General features: G+C 50.0%; 1 protein-coding gene across 1 annotated transcript in view; it reads left to right on the plus strand.

The window, feature by feature from the left end:
• The first annotated feature begins 259 nt into the window (after positions 1–259).
• The window catches only part of trappc14 (trafficking protein particle complex subunit 14), a 64,442-nt gene continuing 38,377 nt past the window's right edge, over positions 260–26,324 (plus strand). Inside the window, 1 exon segment of the mRNA XM_072591457.1 lies at positions 260–867. Within this exon segment, the coding sequence (XP_072447558.1) occupies positions 307–867 (561 nt within the window). The 5' untranslated portion in view covers positions 260–306.

A 26,324-nucleotide genomic window follows, 5' to 3' on the forward strand; every position in this document is an offset into this window, starting at 1 on the left:
TCCCCCCCCACCCCCGCTCGTTGTTGCTCCCTCTCCCTGTCGTTCCTCTCCCGGCCGCCGCTCCTCCGAGTGGCGCTGTACCGGGTCCTCCCACCCCCACGCTGGTTGCTGCTCCCTGCCGTTCCTCTCCCGGCCGCCGCTCCTCCGAGTGGCGCTGCCGCCGGATTTGTTGCGAAGGGGGTGCGGTTGGGAGAGCGGGGAGGCCGGCCGTTGCCATGGTGAAGGGCGGGGGTTAGGCCGGAGCCGGGAGCTGGAGGACGGGCCCGCGGGCCGGGGGAGGAGGAGGAGGAGGAGGGGAACAGGCCAATGGAGTCCCTGTGCGAGTACCTCATGTATTTCCCGGCCGGCCCGGTGCCGGATTACCGGCGTTACCGCGGCCTGCCCCGGCGGGCCCAGCTCTACCTCGGCGAGACCGTGCGCTTCGTGCTGGTGGTGCGCCGCCGGGGGCAGGGCCCGGGCCCGGGCCCGGGGGAGGGGGACAACGGCCAGGCCCGGGGCCTCGACCCCCGGAGCTGGAGGGAGCTGTCCGGCTCGCTGTCGGCGCTGGCCAGCGTCTGCCCCGGGCTCCAGCACCGGCACCGGGCCCCGCCGCCTCAGCGGCCCCTCCTGCCCGAGGACACCGGGCCCGCAGCCCCCTCCCCCGCCCCGGGACCGGGACCGGGACCGGGACCGGGACAACCCGAGGACGGAGCCGGGCGGCAGCGGCAGCGTCAGGCGGAGGGAGAGGAGCCGGAGCCGGAGCCGGAGCTGGAGGAGGAGGAGGGGGAGGGGGAAGAGGCCGGCGGATTCCGGGAGTGTCGCCCCCTACTCACCCACGGAGGAGGAGGAGGGGGGGTGCCCGGTAAGGAGGGCGGCTCTGGAGGACAGGTGAGACCCGGGGGGGGACACAGGGAGAGCAGGGGGCTGTTCTGGGACACTGGGGGTCGGGGTGGGGTCAGGGTGCGCTGGGTGTCGGGGTGGGGGTCAGGGTGGGGGTCAGGGTGCACTGGGTGTCGGGGTGCACTGGGTGTCAGGGTGGGGGTCAGGGTGCACTGGGTGTCGGGGTGGGGGTCAGGTGCACTGGGTGTCGGGGTGGGGGTCAGGGTGCGCTGGGTGTCGGGGTGGGGGTCAGGGTGCGCTGGGTGTCGGGGTGCACTGGGTGTCAGGGTGGGGGTCAGGGTGCACTGGGTGTCGGGGTGGGGTCGGGGTGCACTGGGTGTCGGGGTGCACTGGGTGTCGGGGTGGGGGTCGGGTGCACTGGCTGTCGGGGTGGGGGTCAGGGTGCACTGGGTGTCGGGGTGCACTGGGTGTCGGGGTGCACTGGGTGTCGGGGTGGGGGTCGGGTGCACTGGCTGTCGGGGTGGGGTCAGGGTGCACTGGGTGTTGGGGTGCGCTGGGGGTCGGGGTGTTCTTGTTGGGGTGCGTCATGTGTGATTGGGTGTTGGAGCGCCAGCTGGCTGCACTGGGTGTCATTGGTGTTCGGGGTGACCCTTGGGTGCCCGTCAGGAGTATTGGATTTCAGGATGCTGGTGGGGGTGGTGCTTAGGGTGTCAGCCAGTGTTTTCAGGTTGGGGCTCAGGATGTGAGTGCGCCAACTGGGTGTTTTGACTGTCAGTCAGGTTCATTGCTGAATGGTACACGGGGTCAGGGGGCAGATCTTGCCCCTAGAGTCAGTAGCAGATGCCCGCTGATCACATTGGGTTGGTGTGGGTTGTACTGAGTGTGGGTGTGCAGGGTTTCGAGTGAATTGGAGTTTCCGTCAGGGGTGTTGGGTGTGCTGATGTGCAGGTCTTGTGCAATTTGCTTCTGGCCCTGGCATGATGGTCACGATTAGTTGAAAGCTGGTCTGAGAACATCAAACATAACAGCCCTTTAGCCCTCAAGTTGCTGTTGCGTCCAGGGGAGCACCGGTAAACTCTGTTGCCCGTGGACAAAATGTGAAGATAATTCATCCTCTGTGATTCAGATGTAGCCTAACTCAATAAACTCGGGATGAATTTGATTTTGCCACCACGCATGTTTTAGTTGAGAAGAGAATTGAAACTTGCTGGGTCATCGCATTTCCTGGTTAATTTGAGTTCACATTTAGCTTTGGGAGCGATAATTACATGTGCCACTTCCATTTCTGAATTGTTGAGAATTTTGTTCATTCCGTGTGTTTGCAAGGTTGTTTGATGCATTGTTTAGCTGCAGTGTGTTGGCAAATGCCATAATAGCTCATGTTGTTCCAGCCTGAGAGCACCAGATAGGCCACTTGGCCTACTCCACCATTTCACCGGGCCATGGCTGATCTTGGGCTTCTACTCAGTTTGCAGCTAGCTTCCCCTACTCCTTGATTCTGGCGAGACCGGGCATCCATCAGTCCCAGGTTGAACTATATTCAACGATGGGACGTCCCCAACCCTCTGGGGGAACCAATTTCAAAGACTCAATACCCACCGAGTCTTGGAACTTTTCCTCATCTGAGTCCCGTGTTCTCGATTCCCTGACCAGTGGAAACAAGCTTCTGTCCAAGTCCTTGCAGATTGCAATGTGATCGCCTCTCGTCTTTCTAAATTCCAGAGCATTGTCGAATATATCGAATTTACTCAGCCCCTCAGTCAAGAGGGCAGCCCCTTCATTGCAGGATCCAATCCAATTGAGCCTTCATTGTCCCACCTCCAACACAAGCATGCATTAAATATGGAGTCCAAAACTGCATGCAGTATTCCATATGTGATCTGACCAAAACCCTATAAACAGTTGTATTTATTCCTGGACTCCCAATCCACTTGTGATCCAGGGCAGCGATGTATACGGCAGGTGCCTAGCCATTTGAGTGTCCCTTGACAGGGTGCTATCTTTGGTCTGTGCTGCAAACCATTGACCCAGTCTGGTTGAGATACGACACGCAAAACGAATTGGGGTTCGTAATTTTCATAAACCGCTGCCAATGTTTACTGTTGTAACCACCTTTTTCATGCTCCAGGTAGGGACCGTGCAAGGTCACCTGCACAATCGAAGGTTTCTCATGGTTAGAAAGCCCAGTCAATGTGAGGGGCAGTCCCAACTTGGGCATGCAGTCACGGATAAATGAGAGGTGCTGGGGTTTGGTGAGGCAAGTCAGGGCAGGACCTCATGGTAGGCTCCTGGAAAATGTTGCCAAATAGAGACCTTGGGGTGCAGATTCATAGTTCCTTGAAAATGGAGTCGCAGGGTAGTGACGAAGGCATTTGGCATGCTTCCCTTTATTGGTCAGAGCATTGAGTTGAGGAGTTGGGAGGGCATGTTGCGGCTATACTTTGGTTAGGTCACTTTTGGACTACAGCATTCAACTGTGATCTCCCTGCTGTAGGAAAGATGTTGTTATATTTGATAGGGTGCAGAAAAGATTTACAAGGATGTTTCTGGGGTTGGAGGGTTTGAGCTACAGGGAGAGGCTGAACAGGCTGGGGCTGTTTTCCCTAGAGCGTCGGAGGCTGAGGGGTGACCTTATACAGGTTTATAAAATCATGAGGGGCATGGATAGGGTAAATAGGCAAAGTCTTTTCCCTGGGGTGGGGGAGTCCAGATCTAGAGGGCATAGGTTTAGGGTGAGAGGGGAAAGATATAAAAGAGACCTAAAAGGGCAACGTTTTCACACAGAGGGTGGTACGTGTATGGAACGAACTGCCAGAGGAAGTGGTGGAGGCTGGTACAATGACAGCATTTAAAGGCATCTGGATGGGTGCATGAATAGGAAGGGTTTGGAGGGATAAATGCTGGCCAATGGGACTAGATAATTTAGGATATCTGGTTGGCGTGGATGTGTTGGGCCAAAGGGTTTGTTCCGGGGCTTTCCAACTCTATGATTCTATGCAGTCTGACGATGCCTTCAATTTAACCTTTTCATCCTTATGCCTGGATCCCTGTGTACTCCCAATCGTTTCTTAGCTTTGTATAATGTCTGAGGTGGGAGTGCTTCTCTGATGCCAGCTTCTTCTGCATCCCCAGTTTCCCTAGCTGCACTGATGGCTGGGCCTTCAGTAATCTCTGTGTAATTGCTTGTCTAAAACCACTCTGCCTCCCTCTCTTCCTCGAAACCTACCAACCAGTTAGTTGCCTATCCCTTTGCTATCCAGGTGCAAGGTGTTGGAGTGCTTGCCATGTGAAGGTTTAAGAATACAGCTGCCTTCGAGTGACCCACTCGATATTTATTCTGCACGAGCATCAGATTGGTTTGTAACGTTGCTAGATCTGTTTCAGATAGTTGTGGGTTTAAAACCCATCTTAAAACCATGACAGGCGGGGAGGAGAAAAGAAGAACAGATTATATTGTGGGGGGTGAAGTTTGCTCAAGGCAGGTTATCGACGTCTCGTCCACCTCTTCAGGACGGGTTCAGTGACTGACTGCGTGCAATATCTGAGAATGGCTGAGGTTTCTGTGGTGTCTTGACAATCATTGCTTCATCAGCCGAACACCCAGAACTAGGTAAACGTGAGGACTGCAGACGCTGGGCGTCAGAGTGGTGCTGGAAAATCCCAGCAACTCAGGCAGTATCAGCGGAGTCGGAAAATCGACGTCTCGGGCAAAAGCCCTTCATCAGGAACGCTTGCTGACGAAGGGCTTTTGCCCGAAACATCGACTTTCCTTCTCCTTGGATGCTGCCTGACCTGCTGGGAATTTTCCAGCACCATTCTGATCTCGACACCCAGAACTGATTACCTAGTCATGGTACTGTCAGCAAAGTCAAGGAACGTGTGTGTGCTAATGTGCAACAGCATTGCTATGTTAAAGATTTCAATCCCCAGCCATTGCACCTCCAACCAACACAGACACACAAGCCCTGTGATGATTGGCGAGAGGTGATAGGGATGGGCTTGAGACATCTGGAAGTCCCTAGCTTCGGACTGGCACGTAGATGGTGGAGTTTGGCTCGGTTGGTCTTCTCCTGGAGTCGGAGCGGACCATTTTGGCAGCTTTCTTCCAACCTGAGCAGCCCCTCTTCAGGATCGACTCTCCTCACCCCACGCGGAGAAGCGGCTAGGCCCTAAAAGCAACCTGTTCCGTCCTCAACCTGGCTGGAAATCCGCTCATTAACCAGCATTCTGAAACTCAAAACTCCGTCTCCGGATCTGGAATGTACGAGACCTCATGGATGAAATATGAGGAACTATGGTAAAGGAATGCCAAGGAGCAATTCCCCCTCCCGGAAACACTTGCAATTAGAGATTGGCTCATCAGCCACGCAGTGCCCATGACCGATGACGCAGAATTTCCAAGGTGGGAGACTGTGTGTGTTCATCACCATTAGCGAGCGATTATCGGCGTATCTGAGCTAGCTGTTGAAGGATCTATCCAGAGCCTCACCCCCTGTAAAAGGTTGGCAAGCATTTCCTTTGGGATACAGGTTTTAACAGGCTCTCTTGCAAACTGTTCCAAATTGATGATTTCCTGCAGGTTGCTTCCTGAGTCATTGCTGTTTTGTGAGGGCGTGGACTCGGCCATTTGGCCCCTCAAGCCTGTTCTAGCATTCTGGCTGATCTGAACCTGAACTCGGTCGACCCATCTTTCCTCTGTGTCACGTGACCCAACAAAGATCGATCAGTCTCGGTTTTAGTGAGCTAATGTCCCCAGCCCTTCCACATTGTGCTGATGCCAGGTGTTTTACTTTTATTCTTAGCTGAGAAAAGAGGGGAGGCTGGCTTGGCCATCTCAGCAACTCAGTCAACTGCAAGGTGGGTCTGGAGCCGCATGTTGGCCAGACCAGGTAAAGATGGCCGATTTCCTTCCAGAAAGGACATTAATGAATTAGGTTTTTACTGCAACTAATGCTTTCATGGTCACTGAGCCGGGCTTTCACTTCCTGATGTTATTATTCACTCAACCTATCCATATCATGATTTGGAGATGTCGGTGTTGGACTGAAGCGTACAAAGGTAAAAATCACACAACACCAGGTTACGGTCCAACAGGTTTAATCAGAAGCACTAGCTTTTGGAGCGCCGCTCCTTCGTCAGGTAGTTGAGTTGCAGCGCTCCGAAAGCTAGTGTGCTTCCAAATAAACCTGTTGGACTATGACCTGGTGTTGTGAGCCTTTTAACCCTGTCCAGATCCCTCTGCGCACACAGTATCCACTCCACACATTGCTCTACCTCTCATTTTAGTGAATCTGTGAATGACGCTTGGTATTCAACTCTAAATCATTTATGTAAACAGTAAACAACTGAGGTCCCAATACTGATCCCTGAGGCCCACCAGGAGCCATTATCACCACCAACCAGGGAAACATCCATCTATCCCCACTCTTTGCTTCAAGAGACTTTAGTTCCTCATTGCTTTATCTATGGTGAAACTTCAGCCAATCATAATTGACTTGGCGACCAGTCAGCGTTCTCTTCTCTCGTAGTGTAACGTGTGCTTGTTTGAAATTTGGCATTCTTTCTTTGGTAACACATCTCTTTTCAGCAAGCAGTATTCCGATAATGTTTCAGTCTTCGAGTCATACAGCCCAGCAACAGACCCTTCGGTCCAACCAGTCTGTGCTAACCATAATCCCACCTGCCCATGCTTGGCCCATAGCCTTCCAAACATTTCTTCTTCATGGACTTATCTAAATATCTTTGAAATGTTGTAACTGTACCCGTCTCCCCCACTACCTCAGGAAGCTCATTCCACACATGAACCACTCTATATTTAAAAAAATTGCTGTTTGTCTTTTTAAAATCTTTCTCCTCTCCCATTAAAAATGTGCTCCCTGGTCTTCAAATCCCCCACCCAAGAGCAAAGATACCTTTATTTATACTCCCTTATGATGTTATAAATCTATATAAGGTCACCCCTCAACCTCCTACATTCCAGTGGAAAAAAAGTCCCAACATCTCCTTATAACCCAAATCTTCCATTCCCGACGACATCCTGGTAAACCTCTTCTGAACCCGCTTCAGCTTAGGACTAACCTTCCGATAACATGGAGACCAGAACTGCACTCAGTACTTCCCTGAATGCTACGGGGCAATTTAGCACGGCCAATCCCACCCTAACCTGCACATCCCTGGGCACTGTGGGGCAATTTAGCACGGCCAATCCCATCTAACCTGCACATCCCTGGGCACTATGGGACAATTTAGCACGGCCAATCCCACCCTAACCTGCACATCCCTGGGCACTGTGGGGCAATTTAGCATGGCCAATCCCATCTAACCTGCACATTCCTGGGCACTATGGGACAATTTAGCACGGCCAATCCCACCCTAACCTGCACATCCCTGGGCACTATGGGACAATTTAGCACGGCCAATCCACCCTAACCTGCACATCCCTGGGCACTGTGGGACAATTTAGCACGGCCAATCCACCCTAACCTGCATATGTTTGGAGTGTGGGAGAAAACCAGAGTACCTGAGGATACACACACAGACATGGAGAATGTGCAAACACCACACAGACAGTCACCTGAGGCTGGAATCAAACCTGGGTCCCTGTGAGGCGGCAGTGCTAACTACTGAGCCACCCAAGGGATACAAGTATTTGCTACCTTATCAGCATTTATTGACAGGTCTGCATTGGAGTTGCACACACCCATTCAGAAGATTTGGCCTTGATTATATACTATTTTGGCTCCGAATGCGAGAAACCTTTTCATTGCAACTAAATTAGTGAGTTAATGACTGTGTAATGAATCGAGTTGACTCTGCAGTACATTGCTGGGATTGTATAGCTGTATGTGGAATATAGCCTGGGGTGCAGTCTGACAGGTTGGGACTTGCTGTATATTCAAAGCTCACTGCATGATTAAAGTTCTGAGTCGTTAGGGCGGTTGCGGAAGGTGCCTTGGAGGTATGTCAGAGTCTGGATTATGCTCTTGTAAAGATTTCCCTTTGGGCACTTATCTGCCTGTTCGTTGTGTTTACAGTGACTGTATCCTCTCTGTCTACTAATATCCTTGCTCCCCAACCACATTTCTGTTCTGCCATAGACCTGGGTTATGATAGGTTAGTGGTTATATTTTGGGACTGATTTATCCCAAGGATTAACTTTTAGTGGGAGTTCTAATACTATTGCTGAGTTAAATTGAGTTTGTTAAGTCAGTCTTAGTTAATTTGAGGCTGGAATTTAAATAACCAATGATAATGGCCGCAGAGCTATGAGTGATTGTTGTAAAGCCCATCAGGTTTACTAACGCCCACGCACAGTTGACCCGAAGTATCTCTTAGTGTGCACGTTAAACTGCTCGATCCCTGACCTGTTTGGCCTCATTCCAAATGCACCTTCCTAGAGGTGGAAATCAAGGCCAGAGAGTGTGACTTTCCGATGCAGGGATGCTATCTGCTGCATCATGGGACTGCAGTTGTTTGGCGTTGGGCAGTATGTGAAGGTTCCTTTAGTGACGGACCTCCTTCCGTGAACGGGTAATAGAAGGAGGCCCATTTTTCTATTCTGCTTCTCGATGCTCCCAACTCCTAGCCTGAAGCATTAGCTCCTGCCTGTGTGGATACATTTTATTTCAAAAAGAGACTTTATTCATAAAAATACTTAGTCACTAGAGCAGTTTGATTCTGTACAGTCTTTACAGATGAAGAACAAAAAACCCCAGACATTTCTTTCTTGTGCAAGACGGCATTTACATCCATTTGAGGCACCGGGAGGGTCTGCTGACTGAACCGGCCTCCATTTAACTTCAGACAGGGGTCTTTCCCCACTGCACCTTGGCTGTGGCTGTCTCAAGCTTTCGTGGGTCCCTCAGCACGTAGACCTGGAACGTGTCAGTCTGCAACACTCGGTCAGGGTCTAATGGACCATAACTTGATGACGTGTGTACTTTAACTTTGTCCACCCCAGTCCAACACTGGCACCTCCCCATCATTGCTCCAGAAGACCAACACAGCATCTTTCACCAAGGTGATGGTCTTCAAGGTGCAGTTGAAGTTTATCTCGGTGTTGGGGAACAAATGGTAGAACACAGAGTCCTGCATCACGGAGTTGCTCGGGACAATCCTCGACAGGAACCGCTGCATCTTCCTCCAGGCTTCCTTTACAAAGGCACATTCCAGAAGGAGATGTGTGACAGTCTTTCCACCCTCTCAGTTGCTGCAAGGGCAGCATGTGGTGACACACAGAGTCTGGACACACAGAGGTAGTGGTCTTCTCACCAGCAGCCAAGTGATGGCTTGGTGCTTGTTGGAATGCACTGGCTATAAGGCATCTGCCAAATGACTTTGACAGCCTGCTCAGGGAACACCCCGACAGGATCCACCCTCTCCTTTTCCAGCAGGGTCTCAAGGATGCTACGTGTTGACTACATCCTGCCGGACTTGTGGTTAAAGGTGTTTTTCTTTGTAGACTTCTCTACCAAGGACAGGTGATACAGAACGGTGCAGCACTCTGTCGAGGTCAGCTTGCTTGAAAACAAAGCTTTTCACTCTACTTCGGTACACATGATTATAAATAAATTCCCATTCTGTTATCAAGGCTGCTGTGGTCATCTTTTGTATGAAGGTGTCAGTCATATCTACCCCTTGGGGGAAAAATGTTACATGAATATTTCAATGAAAAACAGGGGGTTCTCTGTCAGATGTCAGGTCAATAATTATCTGATAAACGACATAACCAAATAAAGGATAGGAACTCTCCTGTCATTTCCTGCTACTCTGCCATCACTAAGTAACTACAAGTTTTCCTTTGTAAAGATGGATTTTGTAAGTTTTTATTAAGTGTTGCTGTTCTGATGAGTTTCTGAGAGAGGAGGGGGAATTTATTAAAGTCCTTTGAGTTGACCAGGACACTCCGTTTCTTTTAACTTGCCACTGGTTTAGTGTTGTCGTGTTTGAGTTGCAAAGACTTTTGTGTGTGGATTGCTGTTCGTCTGTGGTTGAGGATATATATCGAGCTATGGCTGCCATTAATCCAAGCTCCACACAAAAGCTTCCAGTATTAAGGGAGTTGCGAAAAGGGATGATTTAACAATATTCACAGCTGTGGAGACTTTCCTGCTTAGGAGCTGTTCATTTGTTTTTTTTTCTGCCACAAGGCTGACATCTTGTTTCTTTTCCTGAGAGTGGAAAACATCTCAAATTTCTTTTTAACCATTTGACGTTTTCGATTGTAGACCATTTAGATGGTGCAACCTCTCAGTGAAAACCCTGCTCAAAATCCTGCTGCGTGTTGGGTCCTGGTTCCCAGAAAGCCTGAGAAATCCTCTCCTTAATCCAGAGAATTGCTGGACAATTCCCCCAAACCTTGTTAAAAATATTAACCGAGAGCATTTGCCCCTTTCCTGCTCCTCTCTGCCCGCTTTCCCTTGGCAGTCCCATGCACCCCATCTGTGTGACCTCCATCTCCACCACCCTCGGACCTAAGTGCCCCCCTGACAATCTCGAATGGGACCAGCTGGGTTGTTCCTATTTTGGGATTACTGCCCGGCTGAGCAGCCAAAGGTTTCCAGGGTGTGGCGAATTCCAAGGGTTTTCAGTACCCCGAGTGAAGAGATTCCTCCTCATTCCAGTCCAAAATGGCTGACCTGATCCCGAGACTGTGACCTGTGCCAGTACCAGTCAAATCCTCCAAACACTTCAGTGAGATTGGCTGTTATTCTATTACCCCATTCTACTCAATCTCTCCACATGGGACAGCCTTCTCATTCTAGTGAACTTGGATTCCACCCTCTGTGGGGTGAGTGTCTCCTTCCTTACATAAAGGTTTGATTTATTATTGCCGCACATATCTAGGTACAGTGGAAAGTTTTGTTTTGCTTGCGGTGTGGGCAGACTGTGCCATACAAAGTGCGTTTGAGGTGCAGAGCAGAGCGAGGAGTACAGTGTAACGGCTGTAGAGAAGATGCACAGAAAGCAAGATCAATGTTAAATTTAAAATTTCAGAGGTCCATTCAGTAGTCTCACAACAGTGGGGAAGGAACTGTTCTTGAATCTGCTGGTCGGTGTATTTAAGCTTTAGTATCTTCAGCCTAACAGAAGAGGTGGAAGAGATTATAACTGGGGTGGGAGGGGTCTTTCATGATGTTGGCTGCCTTCCTGAGGCAACAGGGAAGTGTAGACTGAGTCGGTGGTTGGACGGTTGCGTAATGGATTAGGCTGTGTTCACAACTCTGTGTTGTATCTTCCTGTTCTGGGCAGAGCTGATGCCATACCACACCTGGATAGGATGCTTTCTAGGGTGCTTCTGTAAAAATTGGTAAACGTCTTTATGGACGTGCCGAATCTCCTTAACCTCCTGCTGTGAAGTAGAGGGATTGTTGTGGAAGTGTATGACTGGAGTGGGAGGGTTCTTTGATTAAAGAGGCCGTTGCCCTATACAGTTCCCCAGGTATGGTTCCCCCCACCCGGGATGGGAGGCTAGGGCAAGTGAAGTGGGAACAAGTTGGCTCAATAGTTCGGGAATTAGGACTTGCCCATTTGAGCCTGAGGTGAGAATTTTGGTTTTCTCTCTCTGAAGATCGTAGTGTATTCGAAGCTCTTCCCCAGAGAGGAGTGGAGGGTTACTTAGTTGAATATTGAGTTACATTGAGGGAAAGTATTATTGCAAGACTGTTAATCCAGAGACCCAGGTGATATTCTGGGCACGCGTGTGTTCGATTCCCGCCACGGCAGATGGTGGAATTTGGACTCAGTAACATCTGGAATTAAGAGTCTCGTGTTGACTATGAATCCATTGCTGATTGTTGGAAAAACCCCACCCGGTTGACTAATGTCCTTTAGGGAAGGAAACTGCCATCCTTACCAGGTCTGGCCTACACGTGACTCCAGACTCTCAGCAATTTGGTTAACTCTCAACTGCCCCTTGGGCAATTAGGGATGGGCCATAAATGCTGGACCTAGCCAGCGCTGCCTCGTCCCATGAATGAATAAAAATAAATTTATTGGAGGGAGAGTGTGGTTAGGCCTAACCCTATCGAAGGTGGGAAAGTGGCATTGAGCCCATAATCTTATCAAGTAGCCGAGCAGGCTTGAGGGGCTGAATGGCCTACTCCCTTTTATCTATCTCCATTCCTGATTTTGTTTGTCATTCCTGCCTCAGGTGACTCTCTGTGTGGAGTTTGCACATTCGCCCTGTGTCTGCGTGGGTTTCCTCCCACAGTCCAAAAATGTGCAGGTTAGGTGAATTGGCCAGGCTAAATTGCCCGTAGTGTTAGGTGAAGGGGTAAATGTAGGGGAATGGGTCTGGGTGGGTTGTGCTTCAGCGGGTCGGTGTGGACTTGTTGGGCCGAAGGGCCTGTTTCCACACTAAGTAATGTAATTGACCGTAAGTGCTTAAATGCGAGTTATTCACCTCTATCTTGTGGCTAAAATAGATGACGTTTCTCATTTGACCTTGTCTAAGGTAGAGCTTTGAGTAGTGCTGAGTAAGTGGTGACTTACTGGAATAAATCACCGAGAACATTAGCCCTATAACTCGTGTTGCAGAAAATGGTTGGGTTCTTTGACCTGACTTTGGAACGGTTCATTTTCCAATAATGTACTGTGTCTGATATTCTGTAATTAAACACAGCCTGACTCCAGGTGCACAAGGTAGCTTATTACTGCAGAGCACTTTGAATCTAAAATATTTACACCCCTTAATATTTCATGCTGGAGCAGAACATATTCATCACTCCCAACTAATTTGCAATTCCACTTAATCCTTTTAGTGCTCAGAGCTGCTGGTGTTGACAGGCATCTTTTCTTCATTCATTCAGGGGTGAGGATATTGCTGGCTGGGCCCAGCATTTATTGTCCATTCCTAATTGCTCAGAGAGCAGTTAAGAGTCACATGTAGGCCAGAGCAGGTCAGGATATGGGTCAAACGCAGGCAAGTGAAACTAGTTCAGTTTGGGAAACCTGGCTGGCATGGACGAGTTGGGCCGAAGGGTCTGTTTCCTTGCAGTGTGACTCTATGACCTAATCATAAGATGAAAGATGACATGGCGCACAGACTGATGGGCTGAATGGCCCGTTTTTGTGCTGTGCATCCTGAGTAATGTCATCTGATGCAAACCCACAGAACAAGAAATGCTAAAGGATGTTAATGAACTGGATGGGTTTTTCCCAACAATCGAATCGGGCTCATTATTTAGACTCTTAATTCCAAATTGTTGTTGGATTCAAATTCCACCATCTGTTTTGGCGAGATTTGAACCTGGGACCACAAACATTACCTGGGTCTCTGGATAAATAATGCAGTGAAAATACCACTGGGCCACCACCGCCTCATATGCAACACTGAAGGGAGGCCATTTGGCCCATCGTGCCTGAACTAGCTCTTTGTAAGAGCTGTTCAGTTAGTATCAAGCCACTCCTGCTCCTACCCCAAGTATTTTTCCAAGTTCCTGTGTGGAATCTGCCTCCACCGTCATTTCAGGCAGTGCCTTCCACATCTCACCAACCTGTTATTGTTTGTTGAATAAATAACCTTTAATGATCTTTTGAAGTGTTCAAAAGAGGCACTTGAATGGAGACTCTCACTGATGACTGATACTGTTGTGCAGTTTTCAGCGTTGCTGTGATTTTATAAACCGAGGTTCAGACAATGCTTCAGGCACTCAGCAGCTGAATATCCTGTTCAGTATTCACTGGGGGGGAGGGGGGTGCTGGAGTAAGTTGGAACAACCAATTGTTGTTACTTCTGCTTCTCAGCCAGGCCCAACATTTCTTGTTCTGTGCCTTTGCATCAGATTGTCTAACACAGGGTATACAGTACAGAAACGGGCAGTACCATCTGTCTGTGCTGGTGTCTGTACTCTGTGTCCTCTTTCACCTTATTACTACGTCATACAACATGGAAGCAGACCCTTCGGCCCAACTCGTCCATGCCAACCTGCTTTCCCAAATTGAGCTAGACCCACTTGCCTGCGTTTGGTCGATATCCCTCCAAACCCTTCCTATCCAAATACCTTTTAAATGTGGTAACTGTACCCACCCCCGCACCTCCTCTGGCAGCTCATTCCATCCACCACCACCCTCTGTGTGAAAAAGTTACCCCTCAGGTCCTTTCTTCATCTTTCCCCTCTCCCCTCTAGTTTTGCACTCCCTTACCCTGGACTATTCACCTTATCTACTCCCTTCTAGTTCTTTCTGCTGTGTGTAGTTATCCAGCTCCCCCTCAAATAAGTCTGTGCTCTCCACCCCAACTGCTCGCTATGGTGAGAGTTCCACTTCCTCAGCACCACCTGGGTAAAGAGGGTACTCCTGGGGGATTTATTAGTGACCCTTTTCCATTTATGGATTCGTTGTTATAACCTCTCATTTTTGGCATCATCCCTGTAAATCTTTCCAGCTGACATTGATTTGATTTCTTACTGTCACGTGTACCGAGGAACTGTGAAAAATGTTGTCTTGTGTGCTGGAGAGACCGATTTAACCGTACAAAAGTCATCAGGGTGGCAGAATGTTATAGCTGCAGAGAGAGAGATCAGAACTAACGTTAAAGAGGCCCATTCAAAAGTCTGATAACAACGGGGAAGAAGCTTTTCTTGAATCTGGTGGCACATGTATGCAAACTTTCATATCTTCTGCCTGACAGAAGACAGTATAAGCCAGCTGGGAGGGGTCTTTGATGATGTGCTTTCCCCGAGGCAATGGCAATTGGGCTTGCAGTAAATACAGTTGGCTCTGTCCAAGTCATAGCACTGACCATCCCCCCCCCCCCTTCACTGCACTGCCCTGATTCTGTCTATTGCCATCTGTTGGAGCAGGGACTCCAATTTGGCCTTTTAAATCTACTTTGATTAGTTACGGTTGATTGACAATGCCTTGATGCCCTCCACCAAGATTTTGATTTGGAGGTGCTGGTGTTGGACTGGGGTGTATAAAATTAAAAATCACCCAACACCAGGTTGTAGTTCACCAGGTTTATTCGGAAATCAACATGGTCATTCTAAAAGATGAGAGACTTAACAAACAATCAATATGTTGATCTTATAAATATATGATTTCAGTTACATCACACTGTAAACTTTTGCTAGAAATTCTGTGCCTTATGATTTTATTCTCCACAACCACCTGATGAAGGAGCGTCGCTCCGAAAGCTAGTGCTTCCAAATACACCTGTTGGACTATAACCTGGTGTTGGGTGATTTTTACCAAGATTTTGGTCACCTTCCCAGAACGTCTCCTCGTGTGGCTCAGTGTCCAGCCTGGTTTGGTAATCGCTCCCACAAAGAGCCGCGGGAAGGTCTTCCTTTGTTGAAAGGCACTACATAAATGTAGAGTGTCGACTGAATGGCTGGTCTGCCACACCAGGAGCGTGGGTCTGATTCCCGCGCCTGCTCGGGCTACTGTGACGGTCCTGACTTCTCACTCTGTCCCATCGCCATGAACCCTCGGGTTAAACCACCACCTTAAAGAGAGAACAGCCTCTGGTCCTCTGTGGGAGGGGGGGGGGGGAAGGAGAGGGAGGGGGGAGGGAGGGGGGTCCTATGATGGCTTTCCCCTTCCTTAGATTAGATTCCCGACAGTGTGGAAATAGCCCCTTGGCCCAACAAGACTGGGGTGACTGACAATACCAGCCTTTCCCACCGGCAACAAATGGGCAAATTCCAAATCCTGGTTTCATTAAAGACAAGGTCTACTTCTTTTCAATCTGTTTTGCTGATTCCCTTTAAGAATATACATTTCAGCCACCAATCATCCAAACCCTTTGCATGAATATGCAAAGGCGGCACGGTGGCACAGTGGTTAGCACTGTTGCCTCTCCGCGCCAGAGACCCGGGTTCAATTCCCGCTTCAGGCGACTGACTGTGTGGAGTTTGCACGTTCTCCCCGTGTCTGCGTGGGTTTCCTCCGGGTGCTCCGGTTTCCTCCCACAGTCCAAAGATGTGCAGGTCAAGTGAACTAGCCATGCTAAATTGCCCGTAGTGTTAGGTAAGGGGTAAATGTAGGGGTATGGGTGGGTTGCGCTTCGGCGGGGCGGTGTGGACTTGTTGGGCCGAAGGGCCTGTTTCCACACTGTAAGTAATCTAATCTAATCTAATATTGTTGGACGGTAGCAGACAGCACATTGGCAGCTGTAATTCAGATCCTCAGTTGCACCTTTACAAATCACAGCTAAGCTGGAACCACAAACATATTATGTTGGGATTACTGCTTTTAATCTGCTGCAAAATGTTTACTTCAAGTTTGTGATTTATTTTTAGAACATTGGCAGCCATTTTACTGTTTGGGGTTACGGAATTATCGGCGGGTTAGGGTGCGGAAGGGTTGGAGAGTTACGACGTGGAAAGATTGAAGAGTTGGGGGGTGGCAGGTGGCTCCGAGAGTCAGGGCGGGGGAAGGTCGGGGAGCCGAGAGGGTGGGAACGTCAGAGAGCCAGGGCACATCCAGGCAAGTGGGGAGTATCCGCTCGCGTTCCTGACCTGTGGGACAGGCTTCGGGGAGTTACTCACTGCAGGATTCCCAGCCTTGCAGCTGCTGTGTTTATGTGGTTAGTCCAGTTGAGTTTCTGGTCAACAGTAACCCTCAGAATATGGTGGAGGTGGGGGTTTCAGTGATGGTAACGCCATTGAACGTCAAGATGCGGTGGTTATTGTCTTATCAGTGATGGTCATAGTCTGGCATTTGTGTTCCTCAAAGCGCATTCAAAAGGAAGAGGTGGGGGTGGGGGTTGGAGTGCTTTATGGAGCAAAAGCTTGAGCCTGGGGCCTAGTTGGGGGTAGGCCCAGGCTCCCTGTGGTAGAGCACTTAAAATCAGAGCAAGGGATGACAGAGGGCCAGTGGAGAAGGGTACCTCATGCAGGAGGGGCTTGAAATTGAAGTGGACTGCATTGGATTTGAAGGGCTTTTGCCCGAAACGTTGATTTTCCTGTTCCTCGGATGCTGCCTGACCTGCTGTACTTTTCCAGCCCCAATCTAATCTAGACTCTGGTTTCCAGCATTTGCAGTCCTTGTTGTTACCCTGCATGGGATATGGCAACATGTTGGCAGGAGCTGGTGCACACTGGAAGGCTGCAGTGGTGCTGTGGGATATGGCAACATGTTGGCAGGAGCTGATGCACACTGGAAGGCTGCAGTGGTGCTGTGGGATATGGCAACATGTTGGCAGGAGCTGATGCACACTGGAAGGCTGCAGTGGTGCTGTGGATCTGCAGAGCAAAGACTGGGTGCAAACAGATATTTTACTGCCTGCTTTCGATTCCCTGCTCAGCTCCACACTTAGATGGGACAAGGTCACTTACTGAGACCAGAGTGAGGTAATATCGTGCAGCTTTGAGAACCCTTGTGGTGCGGTGGTAGTGTCTCTGGGCCAGGAGCCCTATCGGGTCAAGTCCCATCCACTCCAGAGCTGTCTCTTGAGCAGATTGGTTTGAAAATATCTACAATGCAGCTTTGCCTGACAGTGGGTCAGATAGCGAGCAGGAGCGATCCGAGTCCCAACCAGTTCCCAGCCTGTCTCTAGGCATCAGCTTATTCTAATGCTCAGACTGAGGTTCTGAACAAAGTGGGATTATCAAACTCGAGAAAGTGACGTGGGAAGTGTTTGAAATTGTAAATGAGCATTTGAAGTGTTGAGTCACGTCTCTATAGCAGCTTGTCCATGTAACTGATTACTTGATCTTCCAATGTGACATGTAACATTTGTCACGAAGCTGTGTAATGTATGTAATGGAAATGACCCCAGTAGAATGTTGAGTGTGTTCCATTTAGTTTAAGAATGATCTTGGACAGCCGTGATGTTGGAGTGTAATCTATTGGCACTCCATTTTGCAGAAACTTAACGCTCATTAACTGATGCTGTTTCTGCAGCAGAGAGTGTTCTTTGTGTAATTTATTTTGGTGCAGAATTGGTGCTGCGTTTACTTCTGCAAACCAAATGACGACAGCATTTCTCTCCCCTCCCCCACCTCTCGTTGTGAAGATGGACAGTGTCGTCCTGTTGAAAGGAATCGGGGAATAAATCTTTGCCCGTCTCATCTGCTGAGGGAGAGGCTTGCAATAACTGTCCTGCATTTCAATCCAATGGAGAATTACATATGAAGTCTATTATTTACACGCATGTCAATGTGTTTCCGATTGGCTGTGCCAGCTCTGTTTTGTGTTGTGGAGTATGCCAGGTGTTGGTGTCTTTCTATTTAAATGATCTAAAGACTTAGTTCCTTTGACGGTCCTTGCACAGGTCCACAGGCTATGTCTGACAACACCCTCAGAGCTGCTGGCGCTGTTGGAATTTCTGCAGGATTCCAGTTGAATTTCTCAGGGAAAATTGAACTAATTGGGCAGCACAGTGGTTCGGTGGTTAGCACGGCTGCCTCACAGCACCAGAGACCCAGATTCGATTCCAACCCCCGGGCAACTGTCTGTGTGGAGTTTGCAAATTCTCCCCGTGTCTGTGTGGGTTTCCTCTGGGTGCTCCGGTTTCCACCCACAGTCCAAAGATGTGCAGGTCAGGGTGGATCGGCCATGCTAAATTGTCCCATAGTGCCCAGGAATGTGCAGGTTAGGGTGGATTGGCCGTGCTAAATTGTCCCATAGTGCCCAGGGATGTGCAGGTTAGGGTGGATTGGCCGTGCTAAATTGTCCCTTAGTGCCCAGGGATGTGCGGGTTAGGGTGGATTGGCCGTGCTAAATTGTCCCATAGTGCCCAGGGATGTGCGGGTTAGGGTGGATTGGCCGTGCTAAATTGTCCCATAGTGCCCAGGGATGTGCGGGTTAGGGTGGATTGGCCGTGCTAAATTGTCCCATAGTGTCCAGGGATGTGCGGGTTAGGGTGGATTGGCCGTGCTAAATTGTCCCATAGTGCCCAGGGATGTGCAGGTTAGGGTGGATCGGCCATGCTAAATTGTCCCATAGTGCCCAGGGATGTGCAGGTTAGGGTGGATCGGCCATGCTAAATTGTCCCATAGTGCCCAGGGATGTGCAGGTTAGGGTGGATCGGCCATGCTAAATTGTCCCATAGTGCCCAGGGATGTGCAGGTTAGGGTGGATTGGCCGTGCTAAATTGTCCCATAGTGCCCAGGGATGTGCAGGTTCGGGTGGATTGGCCATGCTAAATTGTCCCATAGTGCCCAGGGATGTGCAGGATAGGGTGGATTGGCCGTGCTAAATTGTCCCATAGTGCCCAGGGGTGTGCAGGTTAGGGTGGATTGGCCGTGCTAAATTGTCCCATAGTGCCCAGGGGTGTGCAGGTTAGGGTGGATTGGCCGTGCTAAATTGTCCCATAGTGCCCAGGGATGTTCAGGATAGGGTGGATTGGCCGTGCTAAATTGTCCCATAGTGCCCAGGGATGTGCAGGTTAGGGTGGATCGGCCGTGCTGAATTGTCCCATAGTGCCCAGGGATGTGCAGGTTAGGGTGGATTGGCCGTGCTAAATTGTCCCACAGTGTCCAGGGATGTGCAGGTTAGGGTGGATTGGCCGTGCTAAATTGTCCCATAGTGCCCAGGGATGTACAGGTTAGGGTGGATCGGCCGTGCTAAATTGTCCCATAGTACCCAGGGATCTGTAGGTTAGGGTGGATTGGTCGTGCTAAATTGCCCCATAGTGCCCAGGGGATGTGCGGGTTAGGGTGGATTGGCCGTGCTAAATTGCCCCATAGTGTCCAGGGATGTGCAGGTTAGGGTGGATTGGCCGTGCTAAATTGCCCCACAGTGTCCAGGGATGTGCAGGTTAGGGTGGATTGGCCGTGCTAAATTGCCCCTTGTGTCCGAGGATATGAAGGCTGGGTGGGTTAACCATGATAAATGTCGGCTTCAGTCTTAGGATGGAGTTGTGTGTCTGGGTGGAGTGCTTTTCATAGGATCAGTGCAGACTTGATGGGCTGAATGACCTCTTTCCACTCTGTAGGGATTCTGAGTTACTTCCAGTTTTCAGTCGGTCTCCATAACGAGGAGCAGAGATTGACCATTTGGTCGTCCGGTGATGCATGAAGGAAGCAAGGGTAATGTGAGAGAGAAGGGGAGAGATTGGGAGGGTGAAGGATGGGGGTGAGGAGAGAAGAGAAAAAGACGGAAGGAGGGAATCAGGAGAGTGGAAAACAGTGAAGCTTGAGGGAGGGGGAAAAGAAACAAATTAACAGTTAATCTGTTCAACATGTCGTCACAGCCAATTCCTTATTCATCTGTCTCGTCGAAAAAGAGCAGCAGGGTAGGAGAGATTAAACTGCTGGCAAGAGAAACAGCCGTTCAGCTTTCACCTCGTGAGTAGTTAGGGCCAGGAATGCACTGCCTGGAAGTGTGTTGGAGGCAGGTTCCATTGAAGCGTTTGAGAGCTTACTCAGATAGTAACGGTGTGCAGGGATATGGGGAAAAGGCAGGGGACTGGCAGTAGATAATAGAGTGGGTGCAGGCACGATGGGTTGAATGGTCTCCTCCTGAACCACGACAATTCTGAGAACCTCTGTGCAAATCGAGTCAGTCACGCAACAAAGGTGGGACCAGACGTGGGCCACGTCAGTCTCCATGGACTGAAAACCTTTTGGTTGTGCCCACTCAGGCATGGTTCTTTTGGAGCATTCTGCGCTGGCCCGTTTTTACACAGGCATTGCAGTCTGTTCACCTCGTCACTCGGCATCTCAACCTCTTGGGAAGAGGTTGTGCACGTTCCTGAGACCGGTGCAGAAATGCCGTGCTGCAGCCCCTTTTTTTCTTGTAAGGACCAGGTTAATGCCGTGTTGTATCGCATGTCTCTCCTCGGTCCTTAGGACTAAACCCAAGAGAGTCCGAAAGAGATTTTTTTCACTTGAAAGTGCTTGCAGAGACAGTGCAGAGCTCAGATCACTTTAAATAGTCCATTTACGAAAGGCTTGACCTTCACCGTCTTTGTTTTTGAGAAGATTAATCTTCCCAGACTGATCCCATCACAGTGGTGTTGAGTCGGTCATACATCAAGAGCCATCCAATCTATAATAATTACTGTTTTGCAATCTTGTGTTCTTTAAATTGCTGTGTATGTTCGGAAGCAGCCTGAGGTAAGTTCTTGTTAATAACTGTGTGGGCTTCAGTGACCAGCTGCCTGCCTGATGGCTGTCGTGACCCTGGTACTGTGTTACCCCCTCAGTCTGCGGTTACCCTCTGCCTCAGATATGACAGAGCAAAGCATTAGGATTTTGTTTCACATTGAACAGCCGCTGTTCTTGCCAGCCTTACACTTTTCCTATTCTGCAGCTCTTTTCTGACTAGACAAGTTAGATAATGAAGTGGCTGTGATGATACGTTTAACAAATGTTGATTTGTTTGTTTTCCTTCTGAACCTTTCAGTCTCCTGTCTTTCCTGTTCCTTCAGTCCTCCTTTTGGATTTCCTCCTCTCTGTGCCTCCCTTTATTCTACCTCTTTTCCCCCCACCCCCTCTTTTCCCCCCACCCCCTCTTTTCCCCCCACCCCCTCTTTTCCCCCCACCCCCTCTTTTCCCCCCACCCCCTCTTTTCCCCCCACCCCCTCTTTTCCCCCCACCCCCTCTTTTCCCCCCACCCCCTCTTTTCCCCCCACCCCCCTCTTTTCCCCCCACCCCCCTCTTTTCCCCCCACCCCCTCTTTCCCCCCACCCCCTCTTTCCCCCCCACCCCCTCTTTCCCCCCACCCCCTCTTTCCCCCCACCCCCTCTTTCCCCCCACCCCCTCTTTTCCCCCCACCCCCTCTTTTCCCCCCACCCCCTCTTTTCCCCCCACCCCCTCTTTTCCCCCCACCCCCTCTTTTCCCCCCACCCCCTCTTTTCCCCCCACCCCCTCTTTTCCCCCCACCCCCTCTTTTCCCCCCACCCCCTCTTTTCCCCCCCACCCCCTCTTTTCCCCCCACCCCCTCTTTTCCCCCACCCCCTCTTTTCCCCCCACCCCCTCTTTCCCCCCCCCTTCCCCCCTCCCCCCTCTTTTCCCCCCTCCCCCTCTTTTCCCCCCTCCCCCCTCTTTTCCCCCCCTCCCCCTCTTTTCCCCCCTCCCCCTCTTTTCCCCCCTCCCCCTCTTTTCCCCCCTCCCCCTCTTTTCCCCCCCTCCCCCTCTTTTCCCCCCTCCCCCTCTTTTCCCCCCTCCCCCTCTTTTCCCCCCCTTTCCCCCCTCCTCTCTTCTCTCTTCTCTCTATGCCCCCTACTCAGCCCGCCCTCCCATTCAGCCCGCCCTCCCCTTCAGCCGTTCCCCTGTCCTTGCCCCCCCCAGCACCTTTCCATGTCCGTTCCCCCGCAGGATTGTCCCTGGGCTCTCTGCATCTTCCCCACCCTCCTGCACTTGGCCAAGCTCATCACCCTCAACAACTTCTCCCTTCAATCCCCTCACTTCCCTCAGGACTGAGAGGTGGCCATGGGGGAAGGCGCATGAGCCCCAGTGATGCCTGCCTCTTCGTGGGGTCCTATTCCAGCCCCCACCCACAACTCTTTCTCCGATAAAGCAATGATATCATTGGTGCTGCTTCCCTCTCTCACCCAGTATTGGAGAAGTTAATTGGTTTCTCTTCCATTTTCCACCCTGCCCTACTTTCACCTGGTCTATTTCTGACTCCTCCCTTCTCTCCCTTGACATCTCTGTTTCTAGTTCTGGGGATAGACGAGCCACTAATATCCATTATAAACCCACCGACTCCCATGGCTACCTGGATTGTACGTCCTCACACCATGCTTCCTGTAAAGATTCCAGTCCTTTCTCCCAGTTCCTCCGTCTCTGTTGCATCTGTCCTGATGAGGCCAACTTCAACAAGGGAGCCTCTGAGATATTTGCCTTCTTCCTCAGCTGAGGTGTTCCCAGCACTGTTGTTCTCAACCGGATCTGACCCACCTTCCGCCCTCACCCCCCACACTTGCCTCCCACAACAGTAATAGGGTTTCCCTCGTCATTACCTACCATCCCGCCAGTATCCGCACCCACATCCTCCCCCCAAACCACGGGCTTTGCCCATATCTCTCCAAACCTTTCCTATTCATGTAATTATCCAAATGTTCCCTAAACATTGTAACTGTACCTGCATCCACCACTTCCTCAGGAAGTTCATTCCACACGCGAACCACCCCCCCCGTGTAAAATAAATATAGCCCCTCGTGTCTTTTTTTAAATCTCTCCCCTCTCACCTTAAAAATATACCCTGAATCTTGAAATCCCACCCCCTAGAGAAAAGGCGCCTGCCATTTAGCTTATCTATACCCCTTGTGATTTGATTTTATTTGGTTAAAAAAAACAGAAAGATCAGAGCAGGAGTCGGCCATTTTGAGCTTGCTCTGCCATTCCGTGAGACCATGGGTGATCTTCCAACACAGTACATTGCGCGAGCTTCCTCCCTGTATCCTTTCACCCCTTTCGCCCTAAGAACTATATTTATCACCACACCTTGAAAGCATTCCATGGTTTGGTCTCCTCCACTTCCTGTGGCAGAGGATTCCACAGGCTCCCACTCTCTGGACGAAGGCATTTCATCCCCTGTGACGCCTGCTTCTGCACTTCCCGGTTATCAGGAACATCCTGCATTTAACCTGTCTCGCCCTGTTAGAACGTTATAGGTTTCTGTGAGAGCTCCCTCAGTTTTCTGAACCCCGGTGAATATAGTCCTAACCGATGCAGCCGCTCGTCCTGTGTCAGTCCTGCCATCCCAGGAATCAGTCTGCGAAACCTTCACTGCATTCCTTCCCTTGCCAGAGCATCCTGCTTCAGATAACTGCTCCCAATATTCCACGTGGGATCTCACCAAGGCCCAGTGCAATAGCAGCACGATATCCCTGCTCTGATATGCAAATCCTCTTGCTGCGAAGGCTCCCATAAAGTATACCACTTTCAGTGGCTGCTGTACAAAGGTCTTGTTGCACCTTGCTGTTTCTCAGTCACGTAAGAATCTGCCTTCCTGGTTTTTTTTTGCTACCAAAGTGGATAACCTCAGATTTTGTTTGGTGGACAGATTCGCAAGGCTGGCCGTGTGCCGGGCTTCCCCCGAGAGAGCCCTGTTTCTGCAGTTGCTTTTGATTTGCCTTGCTTTGCAGGCCTCAAGGGGAATTCATTCATCGGCACAAAACAGTGAAGGCCGATGGACAGATTAACCCCAGGAGCCAGCGCCACGTATAACGTGGGGCAACATCTCGAAGCCTCCCCAACTTACTTTGCCTGGTTATCAGTCAGTTCATGAAACCTCCGGCCTCTCGATATTGTAGCGAGGCCAAAACTGCTGTAATGTTGCGAGGAAATGGGACAGGTCAGAAAAGAAAGCATGCTGTAGGGGTGGAGACATTAGGTAGTTGATAAACTTCTCCCTCCCTCCAATTGGCCCTGTGTTTTGGGGGATAAGTGTAAGGGAGATATGCGTGGAAAGTTCTTTACGCAGAGGGTGGTGGGTGCCTGGAATGCGTTGCCAGCAGAGTTGGTAGGGGCAGGCACAATAGCGTCATGTATCTAGACAGATACCTGTATAGGCAGGGAACAGAGGGATACAGATCCTTAGAAAATAGGCAGCAGGTTTAGACAGAGGATCTGGATCGGCACAGGCTTGGAGGGCTGAAGGGCCTGTTCCTGTGCTGGAATCTTCTTTGTGCTTTGTGGTTTCCCTAATTTGTACGCTTTTGGAAAGGCTGTAATGGGATCCTTTTTGAGAGCACATCTAAATCAGAGAGACCAAGGGATTCAGGTACATAATTCTTGGATGTTTGTGTCACATGTAGAGAGGGTGGTTAAGAGGACATTGAGCGCGCTTGCCTTTGTTACTCAGTCCTTTGAGTACAGGAGTTGGGGTGGGCATGTTGAGGTTGTACAGGATATTGGTGAGGCCTCTTCTGAAGAACTGTGTCCAGTTCTGGTCGCCCTGTTAGAAGAAAGACAATATTAAACTGGAGAGGGTTCAGAAAAGATTTACCAGGATGTCACAGGGACTGGAGGGTTTGAGATATAAAATTGGACTTGAAAGACTAGAAACTTGTTCACTGGAGCATAGGAGGTTGAGGGGTGACTTGATAAAGTCATGAGAGGCGCAGATAAGATGAATAACAAAAGTCTTTTCCCTAGGGTGGAAAGTTCAAAACTAAGTGGCATATTTTTAAGGTGAGAGGAGAAAGATTTAAAAAGGACGTGAGGGGTGACTGTTTTTTACACAGCGAGATGTTTGTATGTGGACTGAACCGTCTGAGAGAGTGGTGGATGTGGGGACAGTTGCAACGTTTAAAAGACATTTGAATAGGGAAGGTTCGGAGGGAGATGGGCCAGGAGCAGGCAGGTGGGCCTAGTTTAGTTTGGGATTATGGTCGGCACTGACTGGTTGGGCCGAAGGGTCTGTGTTTCCGTGCTGTGTTACTCTAAGTGATCACATTGGTAAAATCTAATCTATCAGAAAGGTAAGTTTCATTTGCTTAGTACTGTGTCGGGAGTTTTTGGGAGTTGGGCTGTTGTTGCTCGACAAGGAAGCCACGACAGTGGTTTCCAGTGGACCAAACTTTTGGTATTGGTTAAGGGTGGGCGGAGAGAACGTAGTGGGAAATGGAATGTTAGTCTGAACACGAGAAATTATGACTGTCCGCTTGTTGGCACAGGGGGTGCGATTTGGTAGGCCAGGTCCGAGTTTAATATCCTGTCCCAAGCCTGGCATCTCGAGAACACAGCCCTGCACCGGACTGGAAGGAATTGTATATGAGGGGCTCCTGCTGTGGGACTCAAACCCAGCATTTGTCAGCTTCATTACTCTGTGAAGCACTTTGGAAATGTCCTGAGGTAGTCTGGAAATGCAAGTTTGATTCCTTTTCCCTTTGCTGAAGTAGTTGAGGTTTTGTTATTGTAGGTGTCATCTTGGAGGTTGTGTATGGAATGTCAGAATGCTAAAGCATAGCAGAAAGGGTATTTGTCCCAGCCTCCCTGCTGACACTTCAACAGAGCCATCCGATTCATCCCACTCCTGTGTCCTTTCTCTTCTGCCCTGTAAATATGCTGGAAACCATGTCATCCTAGCAGGTTTTGAGCAGATTTGTAGCTCGGGTTGAAATTCTGGGTGTAGGTTTGCTCACTGAGCTGGAAGGTTCATTTTCAGACGTTTCGTCACCATACTGGGTAACATCTTCAGTGAGCCTCCGGATGAGGCACTAGTGGCAAGGCCTGCTTTCTATTTATGTTTAGGTTTCCTTGGGCAGGTAATGTCATTTCCCGCGGTGACGCCATTTCCTGTGGTGACATCATTTCTGGTTATTTTTGTCAGGAGGTGGGTAAATGGGATCCAAGTCAATGTGTTGTTGATAGAGTTCCAGCTGGAATGCCATGTCTCTAGGAATTCTTGTGCGTGTCTCTGTTTGGCTTGTCCTAGGATGGAGGTGTTGTCCCAGTCGAAGTAGTGTCCTTCCTTATCTGTATGTAAGGATACAAGTGAGAGAGAGTCATGTCGTTATGTGGCTGGTTGGTGTTCATGTATCCTGGTGGTTAGTTTTCTGCCTGTTTGTCCAATATAGTGTTTGTTACAGTCCTTGCAAAGTATTTTGTAAATGACATTAGTTTTGCTTGATGTGTGTATAGTGTCTTTCAAGTTCATTA

The sequence above is a fragment of the Chiloscyllium punctatum genome, chromosome 21 (genome assembly GCF_047496795.1).
Source record: "Chiloscyllium punctatum isolate Juve2018m chromosome 21, sChiPun1.3, whole genome shotgun sequence".
NCBI classification, from domain to species: domain Eukaryota; kingdom Metazoa; phylum Chordata; class Chondrichthyes; order Orectolobiformes; family Hemiscylliidae; genus Chiloscyllium; species Chiloscyllium punctatum.